Source organism: Haliotis rubra, unplaced genomic scaffold, assembly GCF_003918875.1.
Source record: "Haliotis rubra isolate DU_JTF1 unplaced genomic scaffold, ASM391887v1 Scf65, whole genome shotgun sequence".
Taxonomy (NCBI): Eukaryota; Metazoa; Mollusca; class Gastropoda; order Lepetellida; family Haliotidae; genus Haliotis; species Haliotis rubra.
In genome coordinates, this window is record NW_025767357.1 from 1,408,152 (window position 1) to 1,433,357 (window position 25,206).

Consider the following 25,206-nt stretch of genomic DNA (forward strand, 5'->3'; position numbering starts at 1 on the left):
ATACTAACGGGATCAGGTGGTCAGTCTTGCTCACTCAGGTGACACATGTCATCGTATCCCAGTTGCATAGATCAATGCTTGTGCTGTTGATCCCAGAATTGTCTGGTCCAGACTGGATTATTTACAGACCGCCCGCCATATTGCTGGAATATTGCTGAGTGTGACATTAAACAAAAAATCAAAACTTGCTATTTCTTGGTATTCCTTGTGACATATGGATTTAATGTTTTGGTATGATGAAAGGTTCGTGACTGAAACATCAACTCCAATACACTCACAAAGTAGACATGGTACAATTGACTCTTCTTTAGACAGATGTATTTTATGGCTGCAGAAAGGTTTTTGTCACTTTTATTCATATGAAGCGTGAATCCTGAGTGGGTCAATGTATACTGTTTATAAGGGTTAGGGACAACAATTCATTGACGTTGAGGTGTTTGGTAATGAATGAAAATCTAATAATTAATTTCTTATAGCCTTAACGATTCCTGATCACACCTTGTAGGTCTGTGCATAGACATTTGTGTTTAGTCCTGTTCCTGCATGCATCAGAATGTGGGAATTATGGAAATACGATAAGCATTATATACTTGTTATGCAAATACCACTCTGTTTTATGTCCAATAGAGTATTATGGGAAATGGGATATCTGTGGAAACAGTCATATCTTCTTGATCGACAGTTCAACAGAAATGCAAACACACTTTCATTGTGTAACTATGATTTTACATATACAGTTTAATGGCAGGGAAACAATGCATGTGTTGGCATCAGGAAGCAGACACCAGACAGACCGAGAGGGAAGATCAGTTGTTTACATAAATCCTCTACTTATTTACTGTTGTGAATATTGATTTCTGGCGATAGGTTGACATATGGCAGCAGAAATGCTCATAAAACGCTTCTCTTTTATGGGATTCTCAATGTTGTTTGAAGGTCAGGGCAGCTGAAGGTGTTTTGTAAGAAAAGTGTTTTTATCTTTACATATCTTGAAGTAGAAATTTCTAACTAAACGACCAGGGTCATACATTAAGGAAATGCTGATTCCATAACATTGTTTAGGGTAGAAATGTCATACTTTACTGATGTTTGAAAATGTTGAATACATACAAATGAATTCAGCCAACATCGGAGCTTAGACGAAGACCACCAGCTACTATGCACATTTTCATGGCAGCCATATTGGAAAACATGTTTCAGATCATCCTTTGCAAATAATGAAGTAAATCATGAAATATATCCTCAGAATGTATTTTCGTGGAATTATCTATACAGTTTTGAACATTTTTCAAGACATTAAACATTTACAATTCATTTGCATCATGATAAGTTTTTTAAACAGACATTCATTATTATTAATGCCACATATCTTAATAATGCATCTTCTAAGTTGGTGGAATATTGCTAAAAGCGGCGTAAACCAAACTCAGTCAGTCAGTCTAATTTGGTGATTAAAGCATTCGGTCATCACGCCGAAGACCCGGGTTCGATTCCCCACATGGGTACAATGTGTGAAGCCCATTTCTGGTGTCCCCTGCTGTGATATTGCTGGAATATTGCTAAAAGCGGCGTAAAACCATACTCGCTCACTCAATCAGAAAAAATACTTGATTGAATATATTTACAAGCCGATCATTTTAATGTTGAGGCCTAATTGGATGTTTCCCTTATTTTCCAGAATGTGATTTTTGATGCCGTAAGGGTCATCTCAGTTGCAACAAAACAGCACTTACACTCTCTTAAATAGCCAAGGTTAGGCAACTCCAGAAAATCTTTATTGATTTCATAACTTTAAAAAACATTGGCCCTTGGTGAGTAATTAATTTGCACTTGCAATGAAAGAATTACTTGCTTATTTTACACTTGATAGTACTCACACAGGGAATCCAATTTTTGATTAATTAGGATAGGACCTTTCTCTCTTTAGATTTGAGATTATTCTGAGAAAGAGGCTGAAAAGAATTTCAACAGAGATGATGGTGTCCTTGTTCAGGGCCAGTGTAGACAAATTGGCCCTTATCCTGGACAGTTACCATATCTTTAGAAGATGGTGTAGAATAGTGTTAATGGAGGTAAAATGAACAGCCACAATTTGAAGGCTGTGAGTTGCCTTACCTACCATCCATGAGTGAGGAAGTGAGTTTTAGTTTCACGCTTTTAGCAATATTCCAGCAATATCACGGCGGGGACACCAGAAATTGGCTTCACACATTGTACCCATGTGGGGAATCGAACCCGGGTGTTTGTATTGATGAGCGAACGCTTTAACCACAAGGCTACCCCACCGCACCAACCATCCATGTTCTGTAACGTCTTTCGAGTGATATATTATTGATGTGTAACAGATGTGCTTTGTGTCAGTGCCTAATGAAAACAAGTATTGTGCAGCAAAATAGTCTAGTGGTTCATCAGATGTCTTCATTTCCATATACAAGTGTATTAGCAGTGTAGGAAAGATAGCCCGTCCCAACGTCCGAGACGGGTGAATTTTGTGGAGGACAGGTTAAAAAAAAATCTGGTCCGTCCTCATGTCGGGTCAGTTTTAGCAAACCAATGACATAATCATTATTATACTATGACCTTTTTGAATATTTACTGCCAAAGGATACTAGAATAATCAGATGATTCCACTAGGAGAGATTTAACAGTCCAAGCTCTGTGTGTGCATATTAACTTATAGCTTAAAATAAAACAAACCAGTTTTAAGTCTTGAAATGGTGTTTTATTTATATTTGGAGGACAGGCTAGATTTTGGCAGGACTGGTAAAAAATTTGACCAGCCAGTCCTGTGGACAGGCTAGATTTTCTACATCTTTCCTACTCTGGTATTAGCAGAAATGTACAGGAAGAAATCCACTGTAGTTTAGTTGTTTTCATTCAGGCTGGTTTTTATTTGCCCGAATAGCTAAAAAGATTTGTTTGCAGTTTAACATTGCAGTAATCCAGTTAGTCTGTAAATAGTTATGTTCGCCTGTGATGGGGGCTATGGTGCAGCCTAATGGTTAAAGCGTTCACTCTTCATGCCGAAGACCCGGGTTCGATTCCCCACATGGGTACAATGTATGAAGGCCATATGATGTGATATTGCTGGAATATTGCTAAAAGAGTTGTAAAACCAAACACAGTCACCCATCTAACCCATCTCCACTCACTAACCTAGTACCTGTGAAGGTCCGGGTTAGAATGAACCTTCAGTAACCCGTCGTAAGAGGCGACTAACGGGATCGGGTGGTCAGGCTCGCTGACTTGGTTGACACATGTCATCGGTTCCCAATTGCGTAGATCGATGCTCATACTGTTGATCACTGGATTGTCTGGTCCAGACTCGATTATTGACAGACCGCCGCCATATAGCTGGAATATTGCTGAGTGCGGCATAAAACTCAACTCACTCACTCACTCACTCACTAACCCAGTGATAGACACCATGAGCACTGTAAATCCCCATAGTTTTGATCAGTAGTTCAATTCAAAATATGTAAAATTGTGATGTATGTTGTTTCCCTGCCTGGTGTTCAACATCAAAGTTAACTCTCGAGACCTGGTTTACATGACAACAATCATGTCCATAGAATATCACACCTTTGACGACTTAGAGGAGAGGGCTGTCTGCTTTTGCAACAGACCTTTAATTCTTGCATATTGGCAAAAGGTTAAAAGGTTTACCATTCCTTACTCCAAAGCATGGCCTTCAAGAGAATCTGTTTCATTTTTGGGTGTGTTTTGACAAAAATTAGCAAGATCTGATGTTCCTGATCACAGCTGGTATGAAAAAAGAATGGCAGTTTTAAGGTATCTGTTACATTCCATTTTCGCTTGTTGTTGAAAGTTGATAATAAATGGTATATCCTTTGTATAGATCAAAAGTGACCTTTGGACCTGAGTGGCTGGAAGATCCAAGTTCTATCAATCAGACTCAAGCTATGTGAGACCAGTGGCAATACTATTGAGGTTTCAGATCTAATTTGAATGGTTATTGCATGATTGAAGTTACGCAACCAGAAACTTTCCTGAAATGATAGATGTGATATCTGTTAATGAAATCTTTATTACATTTCATAATGACTTCCTTTTCTAATTCACTGCCAACTCAGGTCTTTTCAAGACTTAATAGCCTTTGATGGTCAATCAGCCTTTTGAAGTTTTCATACTACGGTGCCAATATTCAGCTGATTCCCTAGATGGTTGTCTTATGAGGAATAGGCCTACATAATGGTGGTGTTTTGGTCGACTCCAATTCCATCTTGAAGTGGATTTTAAGTTGGTTATTTTTGTGCACGCGTGAACAGTAACTATCATGTGTGTTTTGGTACAATGGAGATGCTCTCAGTAGCCAATCAGTCTCTGATTCCGTATATCTTCGAAATTGGATTATTTTTTTCAAAGACCTTTTCTCCATTTCTTTGATTAAAGTTGTAATCTGTTCTGTCAAGCAAATTCAAAATGGACATTACTTGCATTGGATTGGGATACAAAATATACAGGGCGGATTCTAAGGGTCTCATTAGAAAAGAACTCACTGAAGGTTTTTGCGAAGATTTTGTTTTGGATATGATACAAGATCTGCACATTAGCACTGTAACTAAACAAAGTTGCAGAATAATAATTGTGAACCATTATATTATTGCAGAACTATTGCACTCTAATAAAGAAACATTTTTCAACTGCATGATTGTGAAACAATTTGATTTATATCACAATGATATTGAAGATCACTGAATTTCTTCCCACAATGGTCTGTTACAACTCTTTTGTATAGGGGGCGTGGGGTAGCCTAATGGTTAAAGCGTTGGCTCGTCACGCCGAAGACCCGGGTTCGAATCCCCACATGGGTACAATGTGTGAAGCCCATTTCTGGTGTCCCCGCAGTGATGTTGCTGGAATATTGCTAAAAGCGGCGTAAAACCAAACTCAGTCAGTCAGTCAGTCTTTTGTATAGAACATACCTTTAGGCAGAGGTGGGGTGGCTGAGTGGTTGAAGGGCTCATTTGTCTTGCCAGAGGTTCAAGTTCAGTTCCCAACATGGGTACAATTTGTCTAGCCTATTTCAGGTGTCCACTGCTATGATATTGCTGGAATAATGCTAAAACCTTACTCACTCACTTATGAAAGACTGCTTTAGACAGATGGACATTGTGTGGAAGGAAAGCTTCTTTCAAGAAAGTGGTCAGAATTTTCAGTTCCCATTTGATGTAAGAAGTATCACATATGTAATCTCCTTGGCCCAGTGTTAGTTGTCTCAGCTTCCCATTCCAATCAAGCTTGTGATGATATATACAGGACCGACCCTGCCGGCTATTGAATTGCTCGCAATCTCATTGGCTGCATGAATATCAAGACTGGTGATCATGGCCCAATTCTAACCCAATTCCCTGAAGATGAGCCTTTGACTGGTGTACGCATTTCTCACTGTCCGTGAGGAACCTAGTGACATGACATTACTTGATGAATGTGCACAGAAAACACTGGTGGCCGTTAATGTCAGACAGCATCATTCTATTAGTACATTCCTGAAAGAATCAGGTCTTCATGTGTGTTGTTAAATCATATAGTTTAGCTCTTGAGAGTGAGTGAGTTTATTTTACACCGCTTTAGCAATATTCCAGCAATATCATGGCGGGGAACACCAGAAATGGCTTCACACATTGTACCCATGCGGGGAATCGAACCGGGTCTTCAGCGTTACAAAAGCACATGCTTTAACCACTAGGCTACTCCACATTCCACAAAGAATCAGGTTTCCATGTGTGTTATTTAATCATATAGTTTAGCTCTTGAGAGTGAGTGAGTTTATTTTACACCGCTTAAGAAATATTCCAGCAACGGGGGACACCAGATATGGGCTTCACACATTGTACCCATGTGGGGAATTGAACCCAGGTCCTCGGCCTGACGAGTAAATGCTTTAACCACTAGGCTACCCCACATTTCACAAAGAGTCAAATCTCAATGTGTGTTGTTAAATCACTTGGTTTAGTTGTTGAGAGTGAGTGAGTTTGACTGCTTTAGCAATATTCCAGCAATATCATGGCGGGGGACACCAGAAATTACCTTCACACAATGTACCCATGGAGGGAATCGAACCCAGGTCTTCAGCATGAAGAGCGAACGCTTTAACCACTAGGCTCCACCACTGCCCCTAACTGGTTAGAATGTCCTTGAAGGACTCATTATGTTCGTTCGTGGGTTTTGTCTGATGATATTGAACACAGCATGCACACATGGCCAAACACTTTCTTGTCCAACACAAAGCTGAATAAAGACATCATGTCGATGTCAGCAGCCTGTCTAATACTCCAGAGAGTATTTCCTCTATGACTGACAGGGTGTAATCCAATTTCTGGTAAATTTTGAAAAATCAATACCTTTTGGTTTACTTATAACAGGATCCTCACATCAACCACTGCCATATTGTGTTAAGCACCGTCATGGCTGCCATCCTTCCCCAGAACTGTTTTGACAAACATTATTCCAACCAGTAGCCGAATATTCATTCCTGGCAATTTCAAAACGAGATGGTTACTGTCAAAGAATGAGCAATAGGCTTGGCGAACCGTTTTTGCCTTGTGTGGCAATTTGGTCGTGGTTATATCCATTTTGTATGACCATCGTAGACACTGTCAAGGAAGGTCTGGTCATTGTGTTGGCTGTTAGAAAAGGCTGAATTCTTGGTAATTACATCGAAAAAGCTCATATTTTCTGTTGGAATTTGTGCTAGTTGTTGGAGGCGAAGCAAGACTTTCATGTTTTAAGAGCAAAAAAAACCGAGGTTCCAATTTCAATTTCAGTGTATTGGGCCTTGTGACTGTGTGTTGGCAATGTGACAAGGTCATTGATTGTTACATTATTATAACCGAGATGGACTCAGTTTGTGCTCACCCACATATTCCAGTGGTAGACATTTCAGGAATTCATGAAACCCTTTTCAACATTGGGATCCTCGTTCAGTTATGTTTTGGACATCATATTGGCAAATAGAAGGCCAGTTAGCTGTCCCTTACATGAATATATTTCGATAAAATGTTTCGGATGTGATGCATTAGGACCTGTAACCTTAAAAGCATTCAAGAAACTCAAGGAATTGTGTTGATAGGATTTTTAAGGAGAGAGGACAATTTTGAGCTTCAAGATTCGCCATTGGATCTGTTTATAGTTAACATAAAATTAGATATGTTTGAATTTTGTTGAATTTAAACTGTGTGGACGTTTCAGACTTCTAACTCAGATTTATGTCAAGAATAATCTTACAGAGGAAGAAGAGATAGGAGGAAGAGGAAAGGACTGGCAAATGCTTTCATTTTTCAGATGAAGATATTTTTGTGGTGTCAAATTGTTGAACTTTGATATAAAAGAGTGATTGAGCTTAAGGCCATTTGGAAGTGGATATACGTTTCATGACACTGGTAGCAAAGCCATTGTGACAAAGGTCATATCCCTTTACCTCATTTGTGAAACCTGTGAACATGGGATTCCAGCCTACAACCGTGGAGACAAATAACACATGTACTATGACATAGAATTCTACCTGAGTATACTGACTGTACTGATCCAGTGACTTGTGAATCAGTTTAGAGTGGTTAGCATGTGCCAACTCTGAAGATGGCGAAAGAAAACCTTTGACATTTTGAATGCTGTGGCTGAGTATTGAATGTGTTTCTGACAATGTGGATAAGAAAGAGTCTCTATGATATCTGTGTATCAAGTCTCCAGAGTTTGATGTTTCATCCTTCAAAGGCGACGTGAAGAAACTGGGATTAAGAGTATGGTAGAATCAACACTCAGATCTGTAGGCTCATCTTGATATTGTATATAAATCAATGAGAAATAGAAAAAGTTTTCTTTCACTTGGTGAGCTTAATATAACTCGGTGCCAGATATAAACTGAGAAGATCGTGATATAAATATTGATTCGCCTTAGCTAAATGTTATTTCATGTTCATTGATTATTTCAGAAAAAAATGGAAGTAGACTTGAAATATCTAAATCTTAAAAAATAATATCTTTTAGAAGAAATTAAGGGACCGTTAATACTTCCTCCTGAATAGAAACATGACAACAGATCATGTTTAGGATCATGTGAAAATTTATTTCACTTCCTTCGATATTAACATTCTGTTGAGTAATTATTTTAGTGAGAAGATAACAGGAGAGAATTACTCTTTTAAAGGTTTCTTTGGAGTGCAATAAATTTTAATCAAATAATTTTTTGTGTAAAACTATATGCAATCATTGATGATTTTAATGAATGTGTAGAGTTATCCAGCCATCATTGCACCAAATCAACTATTCAAAAACCACATAAAGTCGATATATGCTTTTAGCCTATCAAAACTATCCACAACCTGTTTACATTGAAGAACTAATGATTGGGGTGATTAATTATGAATTGTGGTTTGGACGGCAAGAGGGAGCATCGAGAATTAGTTAGCCGATGCCTTAGCAAGTTTTGACGAAGTAGACTTGTCACTGGAAAGAGAACTCGCATTGTGAATCAGAAGAGAGAAGCTCCTGGTGCCTGTGAAGCAATACGTCGGAATTTGACAGCAGTTGTGAGGAGGGCCACTGCCATCGTTGTTTGGCAGCCCGATTTTGATTTCCAATCGGTTGAGGAATTATTTCCCGGCAGGGGTTGTTACTTAGAACACTACCATCTGACTTGCAGACCCAATTTATTTCACATGTGATTGAACGAAGAAATCAATTTTGGATGCCCCTCTGTAGCTCTCTGTTTATGGAAGTTGTGGGGTATGTTTGTGACCTTGTTCTCGATCCAGTCTCCTTCGTCCCTGATCCTGTGCCGGAATGCGCTTGCTGTTTTGGTAAGGGGATGCTGTCTGCTTCCTCTGAATGAAATCATGTGATCGAAGCAATTATGTATCTTCTCGGCTTATGAAGATCAAGATTCATCAATACACTTGAGAGGAGGAGTATGATTACATTTTGAGACTACGTGATCGGAAAAGCGAGAAAATTGTCACAATACATTTTGGTTATTGGACTGAATTGAGTGACTCATGCTGTGGAAGGAAGGAAGGACTAGGTTTCTGTAACTTCTGACTGAACATTTCCATTTTAATGGGTGTTTTCTGCACTAATATCAGAGGACTATTGTACGGCATCAAAGATGGAAAGGGTTATTCCAGGATCCCAGAGCTGTCGGAACTTCCGAGACTCTCCCAACGCGGAGATAACATTGTCACAGAAATACAGAAGATGGAATTCTTGCATCACATTCAGTGCTCGCAAAAGGCGAGAAAGGTAGGATCATTGTAAATTGTAATATCAAGTATTGTGCATGTCTTGCTGACGAGCTATGGAATGTGAGAATGCATGTGGAGCTGTAACGGTAAGGGAGTTCTAATTGTGCAGCCTCCCTTGAGAAATGTTGCAAATTGCATTAATTTGGACATTTTTACAAAATGCTTGCAGATATGAGCGAATCGATGGCAACATGCCAGCAGATGAGATTTCAGCTGCTTTTTCCCCCCCAGTGTATGAATTGAAGAGCATGCCCGCCAATGTATCAAGTTGGTGATTTTGTGACCTGGTATAATCGGAACATGTGGAATATAACAGACTCTTCTATGTGTTTTGGGTCCATTTCCAAACCATCTTGCTACTGACCCACAATTTCTTGATACAAGTCAAGACGTTTTCTTCTATTTCAACATTATCTGTCTTTGAAACAAGATACCATAATTGATTCACAGAAGTTGATCGCAGATGGAATTTTAAATGCCTACTTTCATAATATATTTGAATGAACAGATCACAGTGAAATTGGTCTAAGAAGTATTTTCAATCGAAGGAAGTGCTTCTGAAGCACAGCACTGAAACAAACTTGGAAAATGGGAAAAAAAGAAAATGAGTTATTTTACAAATGATTACAGAAATACGAAACTCATCTCAGTCTGTGATTCACATTTGAATTTGTTGCAGAAATTCTGAACAGCACGCGATTCTAAAAAGAAATTCAATTTTGAACCTCATTAATACAAAACTAAGCCTGGTCCCTCTCCCACAATGCCTTGCCTGAAGGATGTATCTTGTATTTAGTTAGTGGAGCCTTGTCGCAGCTCCGCTGTGGCTCCACTTGGCTCCCTCACCCTCCCTTGCTACACTGTCTTTCGGATCGATCGTCCTGTCAAGTCTAAGTGATTATGTTTTAGGAAAATGCCATTGTGCAAACCAGTTTATTTTCTGGACGTCTGATCTCTTAGGGCCAATTGAATGTCTCAAAACTAGGAAGAGGCTTGTTCCTTGGGATTGCTTGCGATCGTTCGTCAGTAGCCTAATTAAACCCATTAAACCGTCTCATGTTCTCATACAAGTCGTGAAAAAATACCATTAACTTTTTAAAAAATATATTTTTGATTTGAAACTGACTGTTTTAGGATGACCAGGGGAAACTGAAGCAAACTCATTTTAACAAGTTTACTTTTATGGACTGCTGTTTTGACCCGGATTTTGATGAAAAAACATTAAATGCAAACCCGATGCATATTTTTTATTAATAATTTTTTGTGTTGTGTTTGAATGTCTTCATATTAGTTTCTTTATTCATAATTTAAATGTTTAGAACATTCGTCAACTTAATGTGAGCAGTTTCATAGCAACAAGGGTCATGTGGTTGTAAGTTAAAATCATAAATTGATACATGCCAGTGAGCATATTAGATGTTAATTGTGAAGTTCTTGGAATTTGAAAGGGAAGATAAATCTAGACTCCATTATGGTATATAAACAGAGAATCTTCTTTATTAAATTTTACATGAGAACTTCGTGAGATAGAAAATATTATGTTAGGACATCATGCTACAGTTGTGGCAGGTGATACGTGCCTCCATGGTGCATGATATTATACCATCAGATCATGATGGGAAACTAATTCCTAGGCTTTGAGCCTTTTTAACAATGACCTATGACCAGATTAATTTCTGTCTTTCTGAATTATTTTAGAAGGTCCAAGCAGTTTCAAATTAGTTTGACTCACAGTGTATGATGTGTATCAATTGAGCGGTTAACGATTCTCCTAATTACACAGAGAAAATGTCTCGTTTCACACATGGTGCTAATTATGGTGTCTGGGACAAGACTGGTCTGTCTCTCAGACCCTAGAGAATAGACTGAGAAGGAATCCAACTCAGATCCAGAAGGATTGGGCAAGTCCAGGTTACATCAGCCGTTGGAAATATAGAACTGGTCACACCTCTTTTTGGATAAGTTTATGGATGTATTTCTTATAAAATATGACTATATTCAGGGGCAATATGTCCGTCTAGAACAAGACTAAACAAGGGGAGCCATTGAGGATGCTCCTTTCAACTCTAACATGTTCGCTCACTATGTGTGAAGACAATGAAACAATGTCTTTTTAGGAGTACAGACCTTTAGCCTTCCTTTTCTACTTCCATGAAGATTTCAGATCAGAAGCTATTACCAGCATCCTGTGCTTGTGGTTAGACTTTGTGACTGGGCTAAACGCGTGTCATCTTGCCCCAATGATCACTTTTTCCATTATTTTTGTTTATTTTGTTTACGGGACAATCTAGCTAATCTACGATGATGATGTGTGTAAATAAATGACAATCCTGTGACTGACATCATGAGCATCAATACAAATATCTGGGATAGACAGCATCAAACACTTGATGAACTAGATACATTTTATAGGGTGCTGTGATATAGATGGAATCTTGTGCAGATATTCACTCACTCACTCACTCATGTTCACTCACTACATGTGAAGAAAATGAAAAGACTCTTTTTTATGAATACAAACCTTTAGCCTCATCCAAAGCCCACACACTCACTCACTCACTCTAACATGTTCACTCACTACGTGAAGAAAATGAAAAGACTCCTTTTTATGAATACAAACCTTTAGCCTCATCCAAAGCCCACACTCACTCACTCACTCACTCTAACATGTTCACTCACTACGTGTGAAGAAAATGAAAAGACTCTTTTTATGAATACAAACCTTTAGCCTCATCCAAAGCCCACACACTCACTCACTCACTCACTCACTCACTCTAACATGTTCACTTTTATGAGTACAAACCTTTAGCCTCATCCAAAGCCCACACACTCACTCACTCACTCACTCAACAGATTTTCTGAGGCCTTGATATATGTATGTCATGTCTAAACAAGACAGAAACATGATTTGATTTCTCAAAGTCTGACATTACATTTTTTTGCTACCAGTAATTATTCTTTCATTGCTTGATCTGTATTCCGTTCACAGGTCCCGGTAATCTAATAGGTGGTCAGGTTGCCGCGATAGTAACAGCGAGCTTGATCAGAATTCACGTCTGCATTGCTGGGATAATTCCACATTTGCATGGAAATCGAGCAATTAAAACTTTTTGGAGAAGATCAATGCGAATAGTTTCCTATTCTTTTGAGGTTGTTGGCCCACTGCATTGGTGTCGATTCGTGCCAAGATGTTGTGGAGATATCGTAATTGTTCTGGTTTTGGAACTAAACCAGGGTAATTGGGCCACGAATATATCCCATGATGCCATCTCATGTACGATTTGTATTCAAATTGTCCAATTAGGAAACTTCTTGAGGTCGGATATGGAATTCATCCTTTGGTCTTCAGGGGTTGAAATGTGTGCCCGTGTTAGCACTGGCTTAAATACTCGATTATGTTTGTGCTAACACTCCAGGGTTCATGGTTGTGCTGAATTAATCATTCAGATAAACCTCCGAGGTCCAAAGAAATATTTCTGTTGACCAAGGAATTCTGATTCACATACGGGTACAATGTTCATACAGAAACCAATTTAGTATCTCCTCTAAACTTCGCTTGAAACACAAATAGAGTTAAATTCTTCAAATTTGAATTTCTTCTTCTAAACCTTAGAAAATGTTTTTCTCAATAGCTGCTTGGTTGATATGGAATTGGAAATATTTCATTAAAGAGAAATTGATTCCTTTGTGCAAGTAATCTTTCAACAATATCTCCAGTTTTCATTTTGTGACTTCATTTTGTCCAACTGTCGCAATCTGAGCCTTTAACCATGCAGGGACGAGCTGAAGGGACAGCCATTTTTGATGATCATGGTGGTCTGAAAATAAAGAGTATATCCTTTGAACTGGTCTCAGCAAATACATTGATGTTTGCTGGGTCTGCTACTGTAGAAAGTCATCTTCTTTGGTCTATAGCTAGCACATATTCCAAATGGTTACGACCGCAATTTGATTAAAAGATAATTACGGTGGCAGCTATATGATCTGGCGTCGTTAATCACGTGCTAAGACTATGTGGTGAGAATAATTGTGCTATTAAACTTGATTAACACTGTCTGTGCGAGATTATCTTTGCAGTAATAAGAAGATAAAACATCTCATGTGTTTTTGTTGGAAAATAACCATGGGAGCATCATGTCAGACGGAGCGGATGATATATCTTGTCTTTCTTGTTAGAAAATAGCTTCCCATAGAGAAAGGAAAGACCAAGCTACCGGTAAAGATAAAGATGACATCATGCTTGCTGAAAGAGATTGTACTGGAAAATTATTCTTTTAAAACAAATAAAAGAGATATTGGCCCTTTTGTTAGAAGGGTGCAGAAATATTGAAAGAGTTTTCAGATTTTGGAAAAATAACGAGGGAACTTCATGTTTTTGAAAATATAACAATGGAGCATCATGCTACAGTTGTGACTTGTGATGCATGCATGCCTTCATTTCATTCAATTTCATCATGGCCGTTCATCACGGCTTTATCGATTCAACTGTGAACGTGTGTACAAAGACGTTAAATCATCCTATTATGCAATACATTTACGACCACCTCAGAAATAGCAACATTCTCTGGAACTTTATCCCAATTTTATCTTTTCATCAAAGTTTACAGGCCAGAAACACCATTGATTGTCTTAAATAGTAATGGCTGACGGCTCGCATCAATCTGTAAAAACTTCCATTGTTGGATAAATCCAAGATGAAGGAATGGTGTTGGGTGATGCATCACTAGTATTGAATCTTCTCACAGAACGCTTTTGTGCAGCAAAATTCCATTATCATTCAGGTGATGTTTAATGAGCCTATCATCCAGAGCCAACAATTTTGTTTTCTTTGGAATTTTTTTTTTGTGCTTCTAAACTCATATTTTGGAATGGACAGTTGATGATTCTTGCATTAATACTTTTGTTTGACCCTGAAACAGGTTGATGAAATATTCAAGGATACGAAGTATATTGATCTTAGCAATGAGATGCGAATGTTTTTGCTTTGCAGAGGTGACTTAAATGTAAATGTAGGCAATTCAGTTGCAATGAAATAAACATAGAACCTGAATTACCTGAGATAATATGGAAGTCCACTTTCTGTAGTAGATGTAGAATTTATGGCGAGGTAGGACCACTAAACCACTTCCTGTATTAGACATTTGGGAATTGTCTCCCTTTATTGATCAGACTGCCATGTTTGTATCTTTGCTGTCCATGAAAATGAATCTTTTGTTAATTTTCAGAAGAAATTTCTCAGTTTTCCTAAAATCAGGAGCCCATCAAATCATAAACATCGACCTATGTCAAGAGCAATGTACAAACCAAATAATTACAAAAAGAAACCTTGTGGGTTTTTTTAGGCATACATCTATTGTGAACTACATTAAAACCTCATTTTCTGTTGTGTGTTCCTGAAACCAAACAATGTGTTGACCTAACAAAACCTTTGTGTTATATTTTAGAGATACAACTCCTCCTCATTTGAATGTTCCTGAAGGAGAGTGAGTGAATGAGTATTGTTTTACGCCACTTGTAGCAATATTCCAGCAATATCACGGCAGGGGACACCAGAAATGGGCTTCACACATTGTACCCATGTGGGGAATTGAACCTGGGTCTTCGACATGACGAGCAAGTGCTTTAACCACTAGGCTACCCCACCACCCCTCCTGAAGGAGAGCTTATATGACATTTGTGTTGATATTTAAGCCCAAACTATGATCATTGTGATATTTGAGAAAAATGTCTGGAACATTTACAACAAGGGACCTTTAAAGCAACAAAACACCTGCTCCAAAAACGATTTCAAATTATACCATTAACCAAGTCTTCATGACTGCTTATTTACAGGCAATTATTAATTTAATTACAATTGCAAGTGGCAGGTGCTACTGGTAGACTAGCAACTTTTGTTGCAAACAACTAGTGTCATGTGTTATTTTTCAGTGATCCACTCAAATAGTTTTTGTCCTTTGCCATTTATGAAATATAAAATCTGTTTTGGCACCTATTAGAGATTGAATATTCTCTGGAATTGGTCTGTAATTATGTATAAATATCAAGCCACTGAATAAGATGGTTATACCATTGATACTCTAATTCTTCAAAATTTAGTGCCTTTGTTAGAGGAATGGCAGAAGATCAAAACAGATTTTTCATATCCATGGTAATGGCTGGTAATATAGCTGTTTATTGTTCACGGTACATTTTGACACGTTTATATCTGGTAGTGTTTGACTGGTGGTGAGATGCTGAGAGTGACTGTTCTGGCAGAGATTGATGAAGCAGTGTCAACTGTGTATTCTCATCCTTGGGGGAGCATTGATTCAAGCCATGGACCACCATCAAACCAGCTGGCTAATGATTTTGATCAATAGTGTTGCCATCTTCAACACAGACGCTGTCTTGCATCTGTATCCGCTGTCTGTGTCGGAATTGTTTCAGCTAAGGCGGCACCTTGCTCACCTTGTCAGTGACAGTTGACGTTGTTTGTGTTAGGTACTGATAAAGATATCAGGATTAAATTTTTGGAAAAACTTTTAATGAAAGTTTGTAGTTTGCATATTATCAACTTTCAGATGAAATAAAAATTGTGTCACATGACTTGGGTTTAGCTCTAATGATATGGATTTGAATTTTAAGGTTCAATATTACTTAAGATCTCCCTAGGTTTGGTCACATGACCGGTATTTGAAACTCCATGGTGTTTGGTCACATGATTGTATGCAAGGCTCCCTAGGGTTTTGTGACAGCGCCCTAGATTTGGTCACATGACATGTTTTCAAGACTCCAGATGTTTTGGTCACATGACTTGCTTTTAAGGCTTGCAAGAGTTTGATCACAATTTGTTTATGGCTCCCAAGGGATTGGTCACATGACTGGTGTACAACGCTCCTTATGGTTTGGTCAGAAGGAAATTGTGTGACCTGTTGGTAATGAGGACTTACTGAACTATTTGGAAGCCATAGTATCACACCCTGACACTGATATATATGTTCTTTATGAAAGTGAAAACAAGCCTATCCAGTGTCAGAGTAAAAATCATTTATTTTTAGAGGAGGTATTGTGTAGTATAAGATTTCACAGACTACATGCTAGTGAAGCCAAACCACTGATGAACAATTAAACTTTTCATTTTCAAAATGAGATGTTTTTAACAGTTTTGTTTCTACTGAAACTATAAGCAAGAAATGGCACCAATATTCTTTCGGCCCACGCAGTGGTGGTTACATAATACCCCTCAAAAGGGATTTGCATGGCTCAACTTGTTTTTACTTTTTTTTTGTAATCCAAAGGATTTTTTAAAAATGCGGAGTTTAATGTCTTGTCTTCTGAACAACTTGCAAGTTGCTCCTTGTTGTTGACACGGGCCTGTTCTTTGTTGTTGCAGACTTTCGGTTTCTCGTTGTGTCGGCCACAAAACTTGTGTAAACTTAACTTATCTCCTTAGACTTGCAGGAATTAAGCCTGTTGAAGCACAGGATTATAACCCCCAGGCCAGCCTGCTGTAGTCCTTCAGGCTCACCGCATTAAATGTCTTCAGAATATAATATGATACATTTGATGAATCAGATGTTCGATACAAATTCGGTTAAATGTCTCTAGGGCTGCTGATTTTGTGTTTCGCTTCAAAAGAGTTTAGATTCAAGTATCAGAAATTTTGCTTTGTGGCTATAATGGTTATATTGGTTGATCACACAATCTATTGATATGAGGCCTGCAGATGGAGGATGAAGCAAGATGAGGCTCTGGATTAACTGTTGTGTGTGTAGACTACTTTAAAAGGTTGCCATTACAAATGTGCATAAAGTATTGAAGAAACTGAAGAGTCTAGCAGTACTGTGTGTAACACTCACTCACTCACTCACTCACTCACTCACTCACTCACTCACTCACTCACTCACTCACTCACTCACTCACTCACTCACTCACTCACTCACTCACTCACTCACCATGTAACTGACCTGTGAAGATCCGGGTTAGAATTGATCTTCAGTAACCCATGCTTGACGTAAGAGGCGACTAACAGGATCAGGTGGTCAGGTTTGCTGACTTGGTTAGCACATGTCATTGGTTCCCAATTGCATAGATCGATGCTCATGTTGTTGATCACTGGATTGTCTGGTCCAGACTTGATTATTTACAGACCGAAGTCATATAGCTTGAATATTGCTGAGTGGGGCGTAAAAGTAAACTCACTCACTCACCCGATGTTACTAAGTTGACAAATAGATGGTTACAGTATGTCATTGTATCGTGATGGATGTTTGCTCATGTTATCAACCACTGGTTGTCTTGACTGATGTGCCATATGTTGATCATTCGTGAAATATTGTGTCGATAATGATTTAATCGCTTCGGTCTACATCTCATTAACATCTAATAATAAGACTCACTCACTCACTCACAGTTTTTCCCATATTTTTCACTCACTCAATCAATCCTATCCCACTGTCTCACTCACGTTTGTACTGTTGTCAGAATCCCTTTTCCCATAAATTTGAGTTTTGGTTTTTTGGTGTACAAACAAGTTATCAGTTTGTTGTAACCTCAGTGTATGTTAGGCTGGTATCGTTAATTTCCTGGTGACCGTTCATAATTTATGGCTAGCGGGATGATGATTTTAAGGGTGGGTCACCCATTTTGTTCTGGGGACGTAGGGGGTCACCAATTTTGTACACATGTACTGGGGTGGGGTTGAGTGGTTTTCAGCTTGTACATGCTTTTCCTTAAAAATCATCAAACCCCTCTCCTTAGCAATAAATTATAATTATAATTTCATTAGCTAATCAGGGATTCTAATGAAAAACTATCTTGTAATACTACTAGTTCTAAAAGTCAACAAAATCATACCAGGGTAAACACTGCAAAGAATCACTCCATTTACAGATACAGTGGGGGGTGTTGGGGTAGCCTAGTGGTTAAGGCATTCGCTCGTCACGCCGAAAACCCGGGTTCGATTCCCCACATGGTCACAATGTGTTATGCCCATTTCTGGTGTCCCCCGCCATGATATTGCTGGAATATTGCTAAAAGCGGTGTCAAACCAAACTCACAGTGGATAATGTATACTGAACCAAATAAGATAGGCAACAATTATACTTAAATCATTTAAGATAGATACCTTGGACATGAACTATAGTGTATATGTGAATTTATCAAATGTCTAAAGGATATTTAATAGATGTATCAATGCAAGATAGGGACATTAAAGTACAAAACAGTTAAGATTTGCATTTGAAAAATAAGATGAAGAAATTCAATGTATCATTACAGAGGAAAGTGATAGAACATATATTGACCTCTTTAGAGTGTGATAAAAGCGTTGCATAAACCTGGTTTCGCATAAAACTCAGCTGTGTTAATCAATATCTGCTTAACTTCATCGGGGTCCAGCTGTTACACAAACCTGTCCACATGTTGAAGATGACGTTCCACCTATGAAAACACAACCTCATTGTTGGTTTTATACCCAATTTATGAGCATGACTCTCAAAACAAAGACAGAAAGTGACACCTCGTCCATTATCGTAACTTGCGACCAGGTCTCGTACATTTCATTGCACCTGAAGGAAAAGGATACCTAGATGAGATGTTAATTGCGCCTACTACGTGATATGTTTCACAAATACTGGAGAAAATTCACTTCAAGGTAACCACAATAATTATCACGAAATTTTAAATTTGTCCTGTTCTAATAAAGATTTATTGATTGCATTTTAGTAAATGATATGATTGGGGCTTTTCTACGTAAGTATATTCCTTGTGTATAGCCTAGTTCTGATTTGTTATATTTTGCTCTAGTTTTGAGACATGTCCTTTATCATGAAGCATCTTGTGTAACAGTATTTATATTTTCAGAAGCTATTTGTAATATACTTGTCTGAAACAAATACCTTAAATGCTATGATGTTTTATGAGTAATCTTAATGCATGTATAAAAGTGCTGACTGGTCATATTGTCAACCTCAGAAATCACCACAGGTCTGAGGGAGTTCATATTGATTCATTAATTGAGTTGCTGTCGGTATCATATCCACTGTGACAATATACTGGTATTTTTCAAATTATTATTGGTTTGGGGAATTTCTTTGCCCAATTATTCATTAATTGAGTCACCGTGACAATACTATGTTTGTTGGGGTTTTTTTTCAATTTGTTATTAGTTTTGGGAATTCACTTGCCCAAAATATATACTGAATCCTTGCTTTGCACCTGATGTAAGTTTGCTACCTTGAGATTCACATAAACCATCCGTCAGACCTTTATTTCTTAATATTCTATTGGTTATTTCAAATCAATCAAGACATATTCTGCTTTTGAAACACAAACAGAAGATTAATATCAATGCAAGTGAGTGAGTGAGTGAGTGAGGGAGGTTTATGCCCTTTTAGCAATATTCCAGCAATATCACGGTCGGGGACACCAGAAATGGGCTTCACACATTGTGTCCATGTGGGAAATCGAACCCAGGTCTTCGGCGTGACGAGCAAACACCTTAACCACTAGGCTACCCCACCGCCCCAACAATGCAAATGAAGTTTGTCCCTTACACCGACCATTGTGTTTTACATCTGGATCTCGGGAGCTTGTGTGGTATTATCTCTGTGTTTCACATGCCACTGTCTTCTTCAAGTCAACATTTCTGATGGCATCTCACCAGGATATTCCCCTATCCACTGACTGTATTCTAACAGCATCCCTGTCAGTGACATTTATCTTCACTTGTCAGATAACTAGAAATATTGAGATGTTCTGGAGGAACACAATATACGTAAATAAATTATAAACCAGATATTGATAAATCAAAATATACATTTGCCTACTATAGTTTATATCTTATCCATCTTATAATAGCAGATAATTTTCTTCTTTTTTCCTATCATTCTATGATTCTTTTTGGAAAGATTAGTAATGAGGGAACTATCATCTTGATACTGATAATCGGTAAATAAAGAACATGCTACAAGTGTTCATATTGGTTGAGAGCTCATATATTTTCCTCGGTACCGATTTAAAAAATGGAAATAGAATTATAATCAGACTGTCCATTGCTTAAGGAACATTTTAAGACAAGATATTCATGATTGTGAAAGGTAGAAACGGCTCATAACTTGATAATACCAAAGGAAAATTACTATTTTCTTTCTATTGTTTTTGGCTAATTTGGAAACAACCACAAAATAGATTTTTCATCATTAATGATACTGTTTTGCCATGTGTGTTCAATACCAACTTGTAACTTTCAGTAGCGCTATCCGTCTTGGCAGACCTCAAGTTATTTGGGCTGTCGTAATTCACTACAGTAGCCATCGCTTGGACACTCCTCATTTTTCCTAATTACGTTTTGGATGAAAAAGTGTTTAATCAATATGAAAGATTACTTCATTAGTTTTGAAATCGCAGTTGAAGCTGTGAAATGGGGCATCTTGACCTGTCTTGACCAATGAGGCGTTTAATCAAATGCCTTGTTTCAATCTCCCGGGGGTTAGGCCGTAGTTAGCTGTCTGAGGTCTCAGGATGTCAGGCTTTGTGAACTAGTTGTGAGGGAGACTTTGCTACTGGCAGTATTTCTTGTTAATTTTGACAGACTCAGGTCCCCAACTGTGTGTAACATTGAAATAGTTGTGAAGAAAGTGTGACAGGCAGACATCTGCCCATCATGGTGGCCATATTAGTGGGAGATCTCTTTGAAGGATTTCTATAAATCTATTTAAGTCAGAATGAGGATCATGATTAAAAGCATTAAACCCTTAACTGAAAGTACTGCATTTAAAGTTGTACGTAGACAACATACGAGCGTCTATATCAGTCTCATTACGGAAAATGAAACGGGTTTTAAGTAGAAATTTACCATGCTGAGAGGTTAAAACCATTAAAATCTCTTTTTTCACAACTTTTTCTGTTGAACTCCTCGTTAACCAATTATGAAAATGATCCTGTTTGAATTCTAAGCAACTGATGGTGTAGAATGTACAGGCCAGTTGGTCCAACTCGTGATGGAAGTAACTAACCCTCATAAGCTAACTGGGGCTGTGGGGTAGCCTAGTGGTTAAAGCGTTGGCTCGTCATGCCGAAGACCCGGGTTCGAGTCCCCACATGGGTACAATGTGTGAAGCCCATTTCTGGTGTCCCCCACCATGATGTTGCTGGAATATTGCTAAAAGCGGCGTAAAACCAAACTCAGTCAGTCATAAGCTAACTAGCTACTAAATACTACATGTCTGAGGCTGTCGTTGTTATCAGTGTGTTATCTACAATCTGCCGAAATTTCTATCTCCCATATTATATTCTATCACGTGTGTACCATTCATGTACTTATAATGTATTTATAGTGTCTCGTATGCCCATGTATGGCTGGACGCACTGCCTTTAAACTGTTTATGTGATTCTGTATTTTACTGTAAATGTTGTGCGTGTGACACTTTAATAAACTACTACTACTACTACTACTACTACTACTACTACTACTACTACTACTACTACTACTACTACTACTACTACTGTCTGAGTATACATCGACTGTTGCCTGGACCATTGGGCCAGTCACTAATTAACGAAGCTGAGAAAGCATCCTTGTGGAACTGAGTATATTCATGAGGGAGTGAGTATATGCATGAATGAGTGATACATACAAGCATACGATACACCTTTCTTTCAGAACCGAACGCAAAAATATTTACAAATCCTGTGCAAGTCTATATTAGTTTGGAAAGTCTTAATAACTTCATGATCCAGAAATTGGATTCACTCATCATTTAACAATATAATTTTTTTTTAAATTATAGAGATTAAACTCTCAAACCATTCTCTAATATCACAAGTAATAAAGACACAGGGCAAGATTTATAACTATGTAATCAATAGTGTATCATGAACAGAGCTCAAACAACCTCCTGTCCAAAAGGAATTACTTTTCAGAAACAGGATACAATCTTAGACATTTAAAGCTACCAAAACATCAAAATGTCATCGCCTCCTATTTGGTTGAGTGAGTGAGTGAGTTGGATTTTGCTCCATTTGTTTATTCATCAATATCGCATCAGCCAACAATAGAAATGGCTTCACACTTCACACCTTTAAAAAACCCTCTGATCTTGTACGTTAAAGGGGATGCCATTAATACAAGCCTTTTTACCCCAAAGTACAACATGAACGCAGTCTTTGACGAAGGACAGAAGGTACAAGTGGAGTTACTGCAGCATCCTCAACATCTCCTTGTGGTTTCAACATGCCTGTTTTAACCCGAGGGAATGTGGCTGGAGCCTTCTCGATGTGAGGTGGAGATCAGGCAAATCTCTACCGATAGCCTCCGAATTCATTCTCCCTATTCAGAGTCAACCCACACAGTGAAGCCGTGCGTCACACAGTGTTAATAAGGTTTTACCCCTCAGCTAAATCAAGGCGAATGTTGGTCAACTGCAGCCAGATTCATCATGCTACGGCAACAGTCTTCAAATACAGAAGGAAACAGACTTGGATTTTGTGTGATTCTGTTTGTTGTTTGGTTTCCTGTTTAAAGAAATTGTGCTAATCATTCATGTGGGCGAAATAACTTAATAATATTTGTTTAATGATACAGTAGCTTTAACAAAACAAACTAATGAGACTGGTAAAAAACGTTCATTGTGAGATCTGTAATAAAAATCTGGGTTGAAGTGTTGTACGTCTGTTATAGATGGTTAACGCTATAAAGTCCATTTGCATATATATCATGTTGATTTGTAGGTTATGACATGACAATGACTGGTTGATAAATATTATTATTCCCTACTGAAGGTAACACCTGTACACTTGCTGTGACATCTGGTGTTCATGTTGGTGGATATTCGGCATATGTAATTTGTTCCTGTTTTTGTTATCATACATGATTGTCTGAGAGTAGGTATGTATTTTTCATTTTAAGCCAGGTTTTTATCATTGATTTCTTGGGAACAAGAAGACAAGCCATTAAGGTGCTCACATAATATATAGTTGGCATTACACTTTCTCCGCAAAATACAGATTCTAATACTTTTGTTGGGTTGAGTCCCATTCAGGAATCGAACCCACATTATCAAAGTCAGGCACATAATCGCCAGCACACTAAGTCAGCCATCTAACCCACTCAGCCTCCATGGAAGCTGAAGCTGATGACTCTGAGAGTGTGGGTTCGAATCTGGGTGGGACAACAAAAGTATTAGAATCGGTGCTTTACTGAGAAAGTGTAATCTCAGCTATAACATTTGTAACATTTGACCACTTACTAAATGCCATTGTGTATTAATTAAGGTGCTGCAATTGAGGAGTTGTCAGAATCCAGTGATCATGGGTTCAATTCACAGATTAACCATTATTATGATTCTTGGTTTGCCAGACCCGTGAAGATCCGGGGTAGAATAGGTCTTCAGCAACCCATGTGCTTGCCATAAAAGGCGACTATGCTTGTCGTAAGAGGCGACTAACGGGATCGGGTGGTCAGTTTCGCTGACTTGGTTGACACATGTCATCGGTTCCCAATTACGCAGATCGATGCTCATGCTGTTGATCACTGGATTGTCTGGTCCAGACTCGATTATTTACAGACCGCCGTCATATAGCTGGGATATTGCTGAGTGCGGCGTAAAACTAAACTCACTCACTCACTCACTTGGTTTGTCAGCTCCGTACATCTGCTCATAGGTCTCACCAAGTGGTAAATATCTAGATCTAGCACCACTTGGCGCTATCCTTGCAGATGAACTTGATGGACCTTTAACCAACTCAAATACTGCTCATAATGGTGTTATACCAAATGAGCTTATTCCTTTACAAGGTTGTGATTGTCAAATATTGTGGCCGCACAAACTACATTGTGAAGATGATAACATTTGTATGTAAAAGATTGTAATGCAGTGAGTTGGTTCAGAGATACGAGAGATTTGATAAATGAGGTGAGAGAGAGGTGTGTTGAACAATGTTGAGTCTGTTATATCATACAGAAGTTTGATAAGGGAGACATGCTACACATTCACAGGTCAAACATTTTCTGCTGTGTTGATACCATCAAGCGGTGTATACTGTAGTCAGACCAAGGATCGTATATACCAGCGACTCACCACAAGTGGCATGCAACTTTGGATAATGACTGAGCAGGACTGGAGTTTGAAATTGTCAAAAATATACATGAATTTAAGCCAAGTTCTATGGATAGTCAAGTTCTTTATTGCAATAAGTGGGACATTATCTTAGGGTTATCAGTTCAATAAAGAAGTTGGCTATCCATACAACTTGGTTTTCCTTCATCTTTACAACTTCTAAAATGCCTCTCAAAGAAACAAAATATACATATCAATCAAAATTTATTCTAATATTATCTCATTTTAAATTTTTATTTAATTAATTTTTTAATGTATATGCCAAAATTAAGGATTTGGGGGAATAGAACAGGTAAGTGGGTAGTCAAGTGGTTAATGTGTTATTTTGACTTGCTTCAGACCTGTGTTTTATTCCCAAAGTTAGTGAGCAAACTATGAACAAGAACAAAACTTTGTTTGTGTCTAGCAGCATTAAAAATATTCACGTGACCTTCATACTCCTTGCTTCAAGTGGATGCTATGATAGTTGTAGTGAATGTATAAGCTATCTATTCCTCATGGTTTTGCTTCAGTTGGAAGATATAATCATTGTATGACCTCTTGTCCTATGCTTTCATACACATTGTGATTACCAAGCTACTTATTAACAGACGAAGCATTTTAATTAAATAGAACAAACAATGAATCCCTACATATGAAATTGCGAGGATTCTCTATCGGTCAACGACCTACACTGGTCATAAGCAAGTGGTCAGGATGAAATAATCAGTTTGTTATAAGCGTCAGTTCATTACAAGTACCTTCATTATAAAGTAGTTTATGTACATCCATCCAATGAAATGATCAGTTTGTTATAAGCGTCAGTTCATTACAAGTACCTTCGTTATAAAGCAGTTTATGTACATCCA

At 38.1% G+C, this 25,206-nt stretch overlaps 1 protein-coding gene across 8 annotated transcripts in view; it reads left to right on the forward strand.

Annotated features, from left to right (window-relative positions):
• Positions 1–25,206, forward strand: part of LOC124257162 (rap1 GTPase-activating protein 1-like) — a 321,814-nt gene that overhangs the window by 196,756 nt on the left and 99,852 nt on the right. Inside the window, exon 1 of one of the 8 annotated variants that reach the window (XM_046691172.1) lies at positions 9,110–9,258. The exons of 6 other annotated variants lie outside the window; for them this stretch is intronic. In XM_046691172.1, coding sequence (XP_046547128.1) covers positions 9,125–9,258 — 134 coding nt within the window. In that variant the 5' untranslated portion in view covers positions 9,110–9,124. Of the gene's footprint in view, positions 1–9,109; positions 9,259–18,666; positions 18,895–25,206 lie in introns of those variants that run through there. One more of the 8 variants, XM_046691175.1, reaches the window with a different exon arrangement.